Source organism: Sorex fumeus, unplaced genomic scaffold (assembly GCF_029834395.1).
Source record: "Sorex fumeus unplaced genomic scaffold, SorFum_2.1 ptg000015l, whole genome shotgun sequence".
NCBI lineage: Eukaryota > Metazoa > Chordata > Mammalia > Eulipotyphla > Soricidae > Sorex > Sorex fumeus.
The window spans coordinates 21,232,474-21,245,889 of NW_026606072.1; the positions used below are offsets into that span (position 1 = coordinate 21,232,474).

General features: G+C 40.9%; 1 protein-coding gene across 1 annotated transcript in view; it reads right to left on the minus strand.

The window, feature by feature from the left end:
• The window catches only part of ITGA1 (integrin subunit alpha 1), a 180,937-nt gene extending 176,857 nt beyond the window's left edge, over positions 1-4,080 (minus strand). The window contains exon 1 of the mRNA XM_056112043.1: positions 3,564-4,080. Within this exon, the coding sequence (XP_055968018.1) occupies positions 3,564-3,624 (61 nt within the window). The 5' untranslated portion in view covers positions 3,625-4,080. The remainder of the gene's footprint in view (positions 1-3,563) is intronic.
• Between the last annotated feature and the right edge of the window lie 9,336 nt (positions 4,081-13,416).

The following is a 13,416-nucleotide window of genomic DNA, read 5'->3' on the forward strand; positions in this document are numbered from 1 at the left end:
AACCCAGGTCAGCAGCATGGAAGGCAAGTGACTTACCCCCTATAGCTTCTTTATCTTGTGAAATATTTTAAGGGACACATGAAAACTCAACAAGCTCTAAATCTAATAGACAGTTTGTTGGTTGGAACTGGAAGCAAAGTACAGAGCATCCATCTAAGGAAGTAAGATCAACGATTATAAACTATGGTCCAAGAGCTCTGGCATCAAAATAGCATCATCCAGCAGGGAAGTAAAACAGGCAAACCTTTAGCATCATTGCTTTTTCTCACTGCTTATTTACTGAACAAATAAAAATCCTATGAGTTTATTGTTGCCCTTACAGTGTCATAATGACTAAAAGTCACCATTTTCAGTAATTCCTGACATTCCATCCTTTGCCACTGGAGGTCATTTCTTGATTATGGTTAAGTAATTAACTTCCTTCCATATTGTATCATCACGTCACTGGACTTCATTACAAAAAAAGGTATGAAAAGAAGACCCTTGCTCCTAGGCCAATCAAAATGTTTCTAGGGAGAGAGACATACAATTCAATAAGGGGTTATTCTATCTTCATATTCACAGTAGCCAGCAATAACAGTCTATTTGAATAATGATTAATGTAGAATGTTACATTAACTTCATTAAAAGCTTCAAAGTCATGAAAATAACAGACTTACGTCATTAATTAGACACACGTCAAAGAGTTTTAGACAATCTTGCTTGGATTTCACATTTACAGATTGCACAAGATAGAACTGGACTTACATTTAAACAGTCTACATGGTATATTATTTCAGAGCATGAAAGTTGAGGTCAGAAATCTGAGTTGCGCACAGACTCTGTCATTTATTACTATGTGACTCTGGACAAATTATCCTCTTGGTATTTTGTTTTTCTTATCTCAGGGCCTCACATGTAATACATTCTCAGAAAATGTGTGCCTTTCAATATTGGAGGGTTAGTCAAGACTAAGAGAAGGGGAAGGGAGGTGGGGAGAAAATGCATTTATATCCCTGCTCCCTCCCTGCTGGACTGAAAATCCACCATTGAAGGCTGGAGAGAGAGAGAGAGAGCAGGAGGTGGTGAGAAGGAAGGGTAGAGAAATTTTCTAATGCATAAAAGGTCATCTCCATCATGGCAGAGTGAGCATAGGAACTATAGATCACTGTAGCACTGTCCTCCCATTGTTCATCGATTTGCTCTAGTGGGCACCAGTAAAATCTCACAACAAATTGTAAGACTTGTTGTTACTAGGGAAATATTTATTGGCTACAGTGGGCAGTTTTATTTGAAGGTTTTTATAGTAATGTTAATAGATGTTTATGTCCTACTTGCGATGGAAAACTCCTGGATGATCCAGGTAACTGGATCAGGGTAACTCAGAGGATTCCCCTAAGAAGGAGGTACTGGGGAACGAGTCAGAGAATGAGATATGACATGAAGCATGTTATTATTATTATGGGGAAAGACCTGAAGATGTTATTCTGGGGTCTTGAAGATGAGTGATGGAACCACAAACAAAGAAATGTAGCTGAACCATGTATAGTGAGATTAGGTATGGAGTCTAAATTGATGGGGAGCAAAGAATGTGCAGCCTCACGGAGGAAACCCTACATTGTGGCAGGGGCATGAATATAGAATTGCTCAGAAACCTGTTGAATCTGAGAAAATATACTTTTTTACATTCTAATTGTTAATATCATTAATGAAACATCTACATATGTATGCTCATGTGCATATACAGGAAGGAATTAGAGATAGCTTAAAAGTATCTATGAGTTATTTTTCTTTTTGTTGCTTCCTGGATTCACCATGGTCTATACCACCGACAATTGCAGAAAACTTAAAGCATGCAACTTGTGACTGTATCAACATGGGGATAAAGTAGTTGAGTGTAAAAATATACTGATTAGCAACTATGTGACTATACATATGTATGTAAATTGTAACTTATCAACTTCTGGTTTTGGAAGGAGATGAGGGACACCCAGGAATGCTCAGGGCTTACTCTTGGCTCTGGGCTCAGGAGTGACCCCTGGCATTTCTCAGAGAACCATATGTAGTGGGAGGGATTTGAACTGGGGTAGTGGCTGCCACATGCCAGGCAAGCGCCTTATCTCCTGCTCTACTCCTCCAAGCCTTAATATCATGTTGAAAGTTTTATTCTCATCTTTTTAAGGTATGTAAAAAGCTTTTTTGATCATTTCTGCATCAGTGGCTGTTGCTTTGATAAAATGAAGAAGATATCATTTTAATATTTAGTAAATTGTTTGGATTTTGCACTCTAACAATAACAAAATGAGAACAAGCACCAAAAACTCTGAGTCAGAGAGCTTATTATAGGTCGAATAAGGGCAGTAACAGTAGCTGATAAGTTAAATCATCCATTGGCAGTAAAATTGCTCAAAAGTTACCACTGTTTAGATTATCAGAAATTTCCTGAGTAATGGAAAGGGGATGAAAAACCAGCAGCTCTTTATTAACTCTCTTTTCACAAAACCTGACTATAAATAAAAGCTTTGCTTGCTAATAATCATTTCTAAATAATCTTCATAAAACATCAATATCTGACCATCTAAATCAACCTAAACATGTTTGGCTATCCCTATTTTTAATGACAAAATGCTAAATTATCTAGTCCTCACTAGGAAGTATGCAAGCAGTATGCAAAATAAAACAAAATAAAATAAAACAAAAACACATTGTACAATTGAATAATGATGGTCTACTGGAGCAATCTTTAGTAAAGCTATGAATCAGGCTATTTTTATTTTACAGGAAGTTTCAGTAACTTAATTTCTCACCATTGCAACTCCCCTCAATCCCCCCTGAGAGTCCAGCTGGTAAAATATCCGACCATGGCTTAGCATTTGGAAAATCTTAGAAGATGCTATGATTCAACTTTTTTTCTAAGTTGACTGTAACAGCATCACCATTTTTCCCCCCTAAGTTCCTTCTTCAAAATTATTATCTATGCAGAAGTAAAGGCACACTATTATGTATTTTTAAATGTGTGAAACTCACGGAGTAATCGTTCCCTTCTCAGCTTCAGAATACTCCTCGCCCAGGGTACTCAGAGAGGAACACTACAGGACAAGGGGCGGTTGGGGTCTTGCTTGTCTCCTTCAGTATCAGAAAAGAACTCATCCACAAGGAAAGGCAACAAACCTCACTCCTGGGCGACGTGAAGGTTGGATTCTGCACCTAAATCAGATGCCCTCTCCTCCCGCTTCCCAATGGGGGTGCACCCAACCAACTCCTAAAACACGGCGTCTAGTGTCAAAATAACTTGAATGGGAAAAGTCCCCTCGACCTTAGAAACTTTGCACCACTCTTCTCTCCCACCCAGTGGTTGGCGTGGAGGGCTTTGCCAGCACCTCAGAACTAATTGATCCCAGAAGGGAAAACGGTCACCCTCCTTCCCGAACTCCAACCTGCGCAGACCTCGGGAGCCGGGGAAAGTGGGTCAGACCTCCTGCCCCGTCTCGGGGGCCACTTTTTTTTGCCTCCGTCCTAGCCCTCTTATGAACCCCTAACCCCGCGCTCGCAGCAGATGCGTAGAGTCCCTCTGGATCACTCACCCGTGAAGAGCCAGCAGCAGGCGACAGCGACCTCTGGGCCGGCGCGGCGTCGAGGGGCCATGGTGGCAGAGGGCACCGTGCCCGGGGACGTGCGCACCGGGGCGCTGGAGCTGGCGGGACCGGGCGCGGGAGCCGGGCGTTCTGCTGCTGGCCACTCCGCCGGCCGCCGCGGGGCCGAGTCTGACCCGGGTCTGAAGAGGCGCCCAGAATCCGCAGTGATTTCCTGTGTTTTCCAGAGTCTCTTAAGACCGCTGCACGCTTTTCACATCCCAGAAGGATTGCCACATCTCCCGCCCCTTCGCGCTCCTGGGCTCTGAAATGCCACTGGCAGACTCCCAGGTCCCGTCCGAGACATGGACAAATAAAGCCAGCTACGCCAGCCCGTGTTTAGGCTAAAGTCCGCGAGCAGAAAAGCCAACCTTAAAGGGACATCTGCCTTTCATTGAGAGGGGGATCCCGCTCTCCACGCTACTCCCCAAGGTGCCTGGGAGGCGGGCGAGGGCGGCACCTCGGGGAGGGCGTCTGAAGCGCGCTGGCTCCGCCTTCACACCCGTGTATGCTGCGCGTCTGAGAACTAGAGCACTTTGGAAGAGCTGCCGTTCTTGGTCCTTCCAGGAAAGGGAGAGCTCCTGGGGTCCGAAGGACCAGTAGGAAACCGACCCTGAAAACCAGGAGAGAACGAACGTGCCCTTTCCTGTCCAGCGATCGCTGGAATTTCGGGTTCAGTCGTCTCGCCAATAGTGGAGAGAGGAAGGCGTCCTCTCCCTCCAATGCTCTAGGACTGCTTTGCTTCCTTTTACAGAAGATTTGCTTCATTTGTGCGGATGCAATGTTGCTGATAAACTCTTTGCTGGGAAGACGGTGATTAGTGGGGCGGGCGAGGGGAGTGAGAAAAGCAGAGAAAGAGAGTGCTTGGGAGAAGAAGGAGGGAGGGACCAGAGGAAAATAGTCTTCTTAGGAATGGAATGTGTGTGGGCTATTTTGTTTAAGCTGGGTTAGGATGCTACTCACGGGGATTGGATTTAATAAAGGGCATGGGGTGCTGCTTTATTTCTCTCGGAGTTTTATATGGAAGAGTACTAAATTTTGTCCGGCTAACTCCTTCCTCCAGCAATCCCACTACTCCAGGGAACAGAATTGGAACGCTAGGTGACTGTCAATATATTGGGGTTTGGTATTCTTCCTTGGGATACCGAAGCCAGAAGAAACAGGAGTTTGCAAGTGCTTCACATGTGCAGTGAGTTAGTTATACTAGCTCCCATGGTTGAGAGTTTCACTAAATATTTGCTATTAATTTTAAAGTAGCTGTTTATTAGTGGTTTGGGGAATTTCAAAGACAGGAAAGAGGTAGAAGAGTGGATTTGTGTTTACAAGTAATGGAGGAAACGAATTCCATTCGATTCCTTTCAACTTAATCCAATTCAACCCAATCCAATCTGATCCAATCCAATCTAGTCACTGATCGAATATCTCAAACTGGCAGGGCTAGGGCTCAGCAGAACAAGAGTGCCACCCAAAGGAGGACTCACTGCCTTAGAACACAGTTTAGCTGGCATTGCATAGATAGCCCAAGGGAAAGGTTGGGGCGAGTCCCCAAGGATGGCTGAATAGATTGCCAAATAGATTACTGGGGTAACAGTTGGAGGGAAACAAAACTGAAGTGTAAAATTTGGGTGGGTAGGGCAAAAGTTATCAAAGCTTAGTAACATGACCCATCAGTCAAGAGTTTCCTCTTCTAATCTATGTATTTGAAGTGGTTGATTGCTCAGTAAATATCTTAGACATCCCACTTACTCCTGTTTTCAGCTTTCACCTTTTCACTTCTTAGTCCTAGCTTCAAAATTGAATAGGTCCGTAGAAAACTCATGTTATGTTGGATAGCAGTTCAATAGTCTTAGATGTTACCTAGAATTCTTTGATCTGTGTTCCATACTCTTATATTCCAGTTTGACATTCCATGCTCTCTATCATTTTATTAACCAATCATTATCACCCTACCTCTTATTGGTTCCGTCCATGAAAAACTTTTAACCTGGAATGACTTCCTTGTATATTTTTCATCTCCCTATTTATGAGCTTAATTATTTGCTATACCTCTCAGTAACAACTTGAGAACTTTGCATAATAATCAATAGTATGGATTGATAGATTAATATTTTGACATTCAAAAATAATACTTTTCCCCAAATGTTTCTTTAATGCTCAGTTTTCAAAGAATAAATAATAGCATGATTCTCTATAAAAATACAGTATATAACTGGAGTCCTTAGAAACTTTAAATATATTGAATAAGAAGAAAAGGGAAAGTATAAAAGTTATATCTAAATAAACTGTTTATAACATAATCAAGGTTATATTACTGGGAAAGTGACCTTTCTTTTTTATTAATGAATTTTTGAATTGAACTTTTTTATATCCTCTAAGACTTGCAAACTAATGGTAGTGATCACTAGCACTATCGTGATTAAAGTTATTTTCATATGTATCGTGAATCAGTATATATGTATTATGGCAATTTATTTATCTTCACATAAAACCAAAGCAAATGTAGAGATGAGAAAACAACAGTTGATGGAGAACTAAATTTAGAATAAGTGAACAACTTCTGCACATCTATAAATCTAAATATATTAATATCTGGCAGACGTTTTATTTTTTGAATTTTAATTTTTTTTGTTTTGGGACCATACCCAGCGATTTTCAGGAATGACTCTGTGCTCCATGCTCAGGACACTGCTGGCAGGGTTCGAGACCATTTATGATGCCAAGGATTGAACTTGGGTCAGCTGCAGGCTAAACAATTGCCTTACCTGTGTAATGACCATGCAACTAGGAAATCCTGGCAGCCTTCTCTCGCCACCTGCATTAGGTGGTCTTGGGCCACTTCTTCACCTGGGACAGCTCATGCCATGCTTAGATGAAGGAAGAAACGAGGGCCAGGCTGGTTGGTGATCAGTTGCCTTTATTCCATTCTCCCCTTGTGCCTATTCCAGTCTCACTAAACTCCTCATTCCCATTTCCTCCTGTCTCTCCTGCTCTCCATGCTCCAATTCACCACCTTGGTCTTTCTCTACTCTCTCTGTATCTCCCCGCAGCATTTGGGGTAGCAACTAGACACCCAGGTCCTATAGCTCAATCAACATATGAAAGCCCTTCCTGATCACCTATAACTAGGGTAACAGGCTCAAGGACAAATACAACCTAGAGGTTTTTCTCCTTTCCTTAGTCCAATAACTTAATTAACATCTCAATTCTGTGTGATTGTAGCTCAAACATGAAGGCTTCTAACTATATCTCATGGTGATTCAATAAAAAAATTAATTCTACTTCTTAATATGTTATTTTGTATGGACACAGTAAGAGATACATTAAGCTTATAGGATGACTCTCCTGCGGACATCTTGCTATAGATCTCAGACTACAGTGCTCAGGCCAGATTAATCTTTCCTAACCCTAGCAGGGTCCTAATCTAGTAGTTACTTTTTGGATCATGACAGAATTTGCCCATGACTACGCTCTTAATTTATAGTTAAGTATTATGGTGCTTTGGCCTGGCCCATTTCGATGCCAGGGTAGTTAAGAGATTGCCCTGTGTCCATCCAGCCCCTCACTGGGACCCCACTTTTGGGGTGCTAGGAAGTAAGGGCAACTGAGGCTTAAGTTGAGAGAACAGATGCCCTGGAATGAATATTATTTAAAGTCAATTAACTCCCAAATTAGAAAAGCAGAGCATTAACTTCTTGTGTCTATACAGAAAGAACATTGCTCTGAATTAACTATGCAAAGGACTTAAGTGTAGGATAACATTGCCACAGGGAGCTTAGGTTTATCGGTTACACCCATCACAGTGCTCCTGAGTCACTCCCATTCCTCTGTATTTATCTGTAAACTCTTCTCTGTGCTCTCCTCCCCAGTCGGCTGATCACCTTTTTCCTTAATCAGATTCTGTAAGATCAGATCCTTTTAGAACATTGAACTTGTATTGTAAGTTAAATATTGCTTTTCTCGTCTTTTGCATAGTTTACCTTAAAGCAATGTCCTTTCTGTATGGACACAGGAAGACAGTTGATATTATGCTTTGTAATGTGGGAGTTGATTGACTCTGAATAATATTTACTCCTGGGCATCTGCTTTCTTGACTCAGTTGCCCTTAGTTCCTAGCACCCCAAAAGCAGGGTCCCAAAGAGGGACTAAATGGACCCAGGACAAGCTGTGAGCTACTCTGGCATCGAAATGGGCCAGGCCAAAGCACCACGATAGTAAACTATAAGTTGAGGGCATGATCTTGGACAAATGCTGTCATGATCCAAAAGTAAGTAACAACAAGACTAGGACCCTGCTGGGGCTAGGAAGACTAACCTGGCCTGAGGACTGTGGAATACATAGTGAGATGTCCTCAGAAAGAACCAAACTGTAAGTTTATATCTCTTCCTGTGCTCTTACAGAATGACATTGCTAGATATATTGGAAGTAGATTTACTACAGCTATTTAAGTAGATTACTAGCTCAGGAAAGAACACACCCTTGTTGGCATCCCACCCTTGGAGATCTCCTAGTAATCTGGATTAATCTCTTTAGATGAGATTTTATCCTTGAGTTAATCTCCTCGAGGAGTGGTCTTACCTCTTTGTTGATTAGTTAATGTTCAACCTACCTTTGTGTCACCACCCTACGTGATTGCTATATAAACTAAGACTGTTAGGGCTGAGGCGGAGACGGAGATGGAGACTGAGGCTCAGGCTCAGACTCAGACTCAGGCTGGGGCTCAGGCTGGGGCTGGGCTTGGGTTCCAGAGGGCAGAGTCAGAGGTGAGAGGGGTTCAGGCTTGAGAGAGAGAAGCAGAAGGGGAGTGAAGATTGGAATAAACTACAATTGATACTGACCAGCGTGGCCCTTGTTTCCTTTCTCTGTCTGCTCGTCACCATCGACCTCCCCGGGTTCAGGGAAACAAACGAGACTACTGAACGCAGGCGGCAGGAGAGACAGAGCGCTGCTGGACTTTTGAAAACACACACTTAAGAAGAGAAAAACAATATTTACAAGTTAACAGAGTCTGATTAGGAGATAAAGGTAATTGACAGGTTGGGGAAAGAGAGCACAAGAAAGAGGCTACAGAAGAATGGGAGCACTGTGATGGGAGTAACCCAATAAACCTAAGCTCCCTGTGGCAAGGCAGAAAGGACAAACCAATGTTATCCTACACTGACTCTTATACTATTGAACAGGCTCAAGCAAGCTGTATTTAAAAAAGTTAATGGTGGGGTCACACCTAGCATTGCTTGCTAGACACCTGTGTTGTTTATGACTCATGCAATTCCAGGGCATGTACTCTACTAGTTGAAGTGCATAACCGATCATGATCATGATCATGACCATCCTGTTATTCATCGATGGCCTCGAGCAGGCCCCAGTAACGTCTCCTTCGTCCTAGCCCTGAGATTTTTAAAAAGTGCCATATTCCAGGCTCTTTCAGAGTTAGGAGAATGAGACCCATCATTGTTACTGGTATATGGCATATTGGGTACGCCACAGGGAGTTTGCCAGACTCTGCCATGTGGGTAGGTTACATTCGGTAGCCTGCCAGTTTTGTTCAAAGTAGGAATGAGATAATAAGATGTCTACTGGAATTTGGAGGATCTGGGAGAAGGATGCTCAGCCTCGATCCGAGTAGGCTTGGAGATCTCAGTCCCGGGACCCGCATGCCTTTGTTCCTCTGCCGGTACCTTCATGTGTGCGGAGAGATCTCAGCATGGTGGTGGCTGGTTCTGGAGGTCTTCGGTTGCCGGAGCCTTGGTCGGGGCGGGGAAGGAAACTCAACCGGCTCCCCTCCAAGGGGCCCAGGCGAGGACAGCCGGGTGCGGGGGCAGGAGACTCTGGAAGTGTCAAGAGAAGTAGAAGAGTAAGGAGATCAAAAGGTTGTGATTGTTGTGGAGAAAAATTACAATCTCAGGAAGCGCATAACCACAAACTAATAATTATATGAGTCACTTGATAACAAATATTAAATTTAAGGCTTCTCAGCATTTACCATATTAAATGATCTAGATTTAATCAGAACTCTTCACATTCAGAAATATAGGTGAAAATGGAATAATACATCAAGACACTAGAGACTGAACTGATTAAAAATTTAGAAATTAGAGTTTATGAAGTATGGCTAATGCAATTGTGTTTACTGATCCAAAATCTCAAAAACAAAATCATACAGCTCATATCAAAGTATTCTCTTTGTAGGTAATATACTGATAATAGTATTAGAAGAAGATCCTGTATTTAGACTGTTTGTATTCAAGTGCTGGAACAACTATATCTTAGTTGTGTGTTTTAGAAAAAGTTACTTTGTTTTCTCTAGGTTTTAGTTTTCTCTAACAGTAAAATGGGGTTGAAAACAGTACCTTGCTCTAAAGATTGTTGTTGTCAAGATTAAATTGGAGAAAACATATATCACAATGGGAAGATTAAATAAATGTGTAGTAGTCATCAGTTATTATTCTCATAGTTGGAGAATTAGTATTGAAAGATGTGGTCATTCTTCAGTAAATTCAGAATTGAGCTTCCAGACCAACTAGTAATTCCACTCCTGGAATATACTCCAAGGGCCCCAAAACACAATGCAGAAAAGACATCCACAGCCCTCTATTCATTGAAGCACTATTCATAGTAACCCAAATATGGAAACAGTCAAGAACAGATGACTGGATAAAGAAACTATGGTACATTTACACATGGAATCCTACTCCACTATAAGGCAAGACGATGGATCTAAAGTGTATCATGTTGCGTAAAGTTAGTCAGAGGAAGAGGGACAGAAGTAGAATGATCTTTCGCATATGTGGAATTTAATAAACTTCCTAGGATAACATCAAATGCCCAAAGGCAATAGAAACAAAATGTATGAGAACTAGTCTTCAGTAGAAAGCTAGTCACTAAGGTAGGACTGGGATTGAGGAATAAATTAGGGAAGTGAACTCTAAAACAAAGGTAAAGGGGAAAAGTACCTGCCACTGAGGTAGGCTGGGAAGGAATGCAAAAGGGAAACTGGCTACACTGCTGAAGGGGAGTGGACACTGGTCAAGGGACTGGTATTGGAACATTGTATGCCTGAAACTTAATAATGAATGACTTTGTAATTCATAGTTATCCAGTAAAAAATGATAAAAAAAAATTGACATTGGAAATAGAGGGCAAAATTTGCGTGTGGTGGGTCCTACTGGAAGTCATAAAATTTCATAGGCATCACAAAGGAACTTTAACATTGGACTTAAAATGTATTTGTCAAAATCTGTTTCTGTTTCTGAAATCCTTGCCTTTACAATAATTACTTTGGATTAGGGAGTCATTTTAAAGATAAAAGTTTACAATGGGCATAAGGGTCAAAGAGATAGCACAGGGGCTAGGAACTTGCACACAGCTGATCTGGGACCAATGCCAGGTATTCAATATATATATTTAATAAATAATTAAAAATAAAACAAGCAAAAATTAAGACACCAGAACCCATTGTAACATTAATAAGGGTGTGTATTTAAGTTATCTAGATGTAAAATGGTGTTTTTCAATTGCACTTATTTTTTGTTAGTCATTTATTAGTGCTCATAGTTTACTTCTGATTCTATGCTTAGCACTATCTGAGGTATGGTGAAACTCAGGGGACTATATGCAGTGTTTGGAATAGAATCTGTGTCAGCTGCATACAAGGCAAGCTCCCTGCCCTCTGTACTATCTCTCTGGCCCTTTGTGTTTTATTGAAGAAGAATATTTCACTAAAGGAGTCAGAATAGAAGAGAATCTAGAGCTCAAATTCTCAAATCCAAAAAGACAAATAAGGTTCTCAACCTAGTTGAACCATAAACAAACTTTTAAATTACACTATGTTGAATAATACATTTTTATAAGAAAAGTGCAAAGGTTGTTTTTTTGGTCGAATATAGGGTGGCTGGGTGAGGCACTCATTCTTCCTTGGTATTCTTGGTTAAACATACAAATCAAGGAATCAAGGATGCAGTGCTGCTCAGGACGCCCTTTGGGGCCAGGGATTAACTGGTCACTAGGGAGATGTTCAGGTGGCTCCAGATCTGCGCTGGCCTGCCTTGAAGAACAATATGAAGCAGGGATAGAAGTGAGATCAGCTGCATGTTAGGCGTGCATATTAACCCCTGAACAAACTCTTGGGACCAAGATGATGCACTTAAGATGTTCCAAAATTTAAATTAACATCAAAGTGTGCTTTCATCCTCCCTTTCTGGCCCTGAAACGCTTGGAGCAGATGGTATTGTCTAGAGCTGTTTGTGCCTCTAATAATGATTTTATTAAGATTCAGATCTTAAAATTTGACTATCTGTCTATTCAAGGGCTGCATACCCTCTAACAGAGGTACCAATTTACAGAGTTAACCCATCCAGGCAACTTGGCTTAGCTCAGGAATTTTTAAGTTCCTGCAATGTATTAGACTCATGACTGTGCTGTGCAAAAGCCAAACTGGTTAGGAGAGTTGTTTTTCTACTGAAAAATCTGCTGTTCATTAATTTCTTTCACTTGTAGCTAGGGATAGGAAAAAAAGTTTTGTCCTCAATTCTAACATTGACATGTTTCATTTGAAGCCTGCTATAATTAAGCACTCTACTGAAATGACCATATTAGTTGTTGTCTCACAACTTGGGAACCCATGATTGCTTCTCCTGTAACCAAAATAAATTAGCAACCAACTTTTTTGGGGGGGTTGTTGTTATTGAGTAATGCGTGTGAATGTTTTTTCACTTAAAATATAAAATAGGTGTTCCTCCACCCTATTTCCTGAACAAATCTGTGCCAGAAACCTGTTCCAAAGACATTTGGGCAACTGGTACTTAGCAAAAAAACATGACTTCAGAATTCTGGTGAGATACAGTTCTTAACACTATAGGAAATTTCCTTAAAATATATTGGCAGACTTTAGTATGAGAGACATTCTGGAGCAGCAATGGAGGAGGGTAGAACAGGGAGGTGCTTTGGCAAGAATATTTAATTTGTGGCACTTTCTGACTCAGAATATCCACCTCTGGTGAGCAGTCACAGTTTAGCTACATTGCTGGATTCTGTCATTTGAAATGTGAATTTAAGCTGTTAGGCAATTCTCAGATTATTTAGTTATTTTCTTTTAACCAAGTTCTAACAAGCTAAATCAAGCATGTGGACTCTAAAATCATCTGATTCAAATGAATAAATGAGTATTAATCAAGCTTAAAAGGCTGGCATTTCCTGTAATAGGAATCCATCACTAAGTATGTACCTGAGGAAATGTTTTTTTCTTGTTTTCAGTATAAAATAAAAACATCAAAGGAGTCTGTTCTTTGACTTGGAAATAGCTTGTTTTACAATTATGTGGTTACTTTTCCTTTTACCTTTTAATTCATTCATTTATTATTGAAGCACCGTTGGTTTTTAAGAGTGTACATTTAGGGGTACAAAGTCCCAGAAAGTGTATAAATATGTCCACCATCACAGTGCCAATATCCACTGGATCCTCTTCACTTTTTTGGTCCCTGCCCTCCTAAACTTCCTTTGGTTATCTCTGTTCTGAGGTCAGGACTGAAGAGTTTGTTTTCCTTGGACATTGTCTGTTTCCTTGCTTTTTTCCCTTTTTATATGGGACTGTTTTTTAAAATCTGTTCAACTGGACATAGTTGATACAAAGATAGTCAATTATTTAATTGACTATCAATTATTCAATTTTTACTTTTTGTTACATCATCCCTATGTTGTACAGTCATTCAAACGTATGAAGCATTTCATTGGTGCAGCGAGGTGACTTATAGTACCTGCAGTTAGAAATGTAAAGCTTGACACTCCTTTAAGGAAATTTACAAACTGCAGA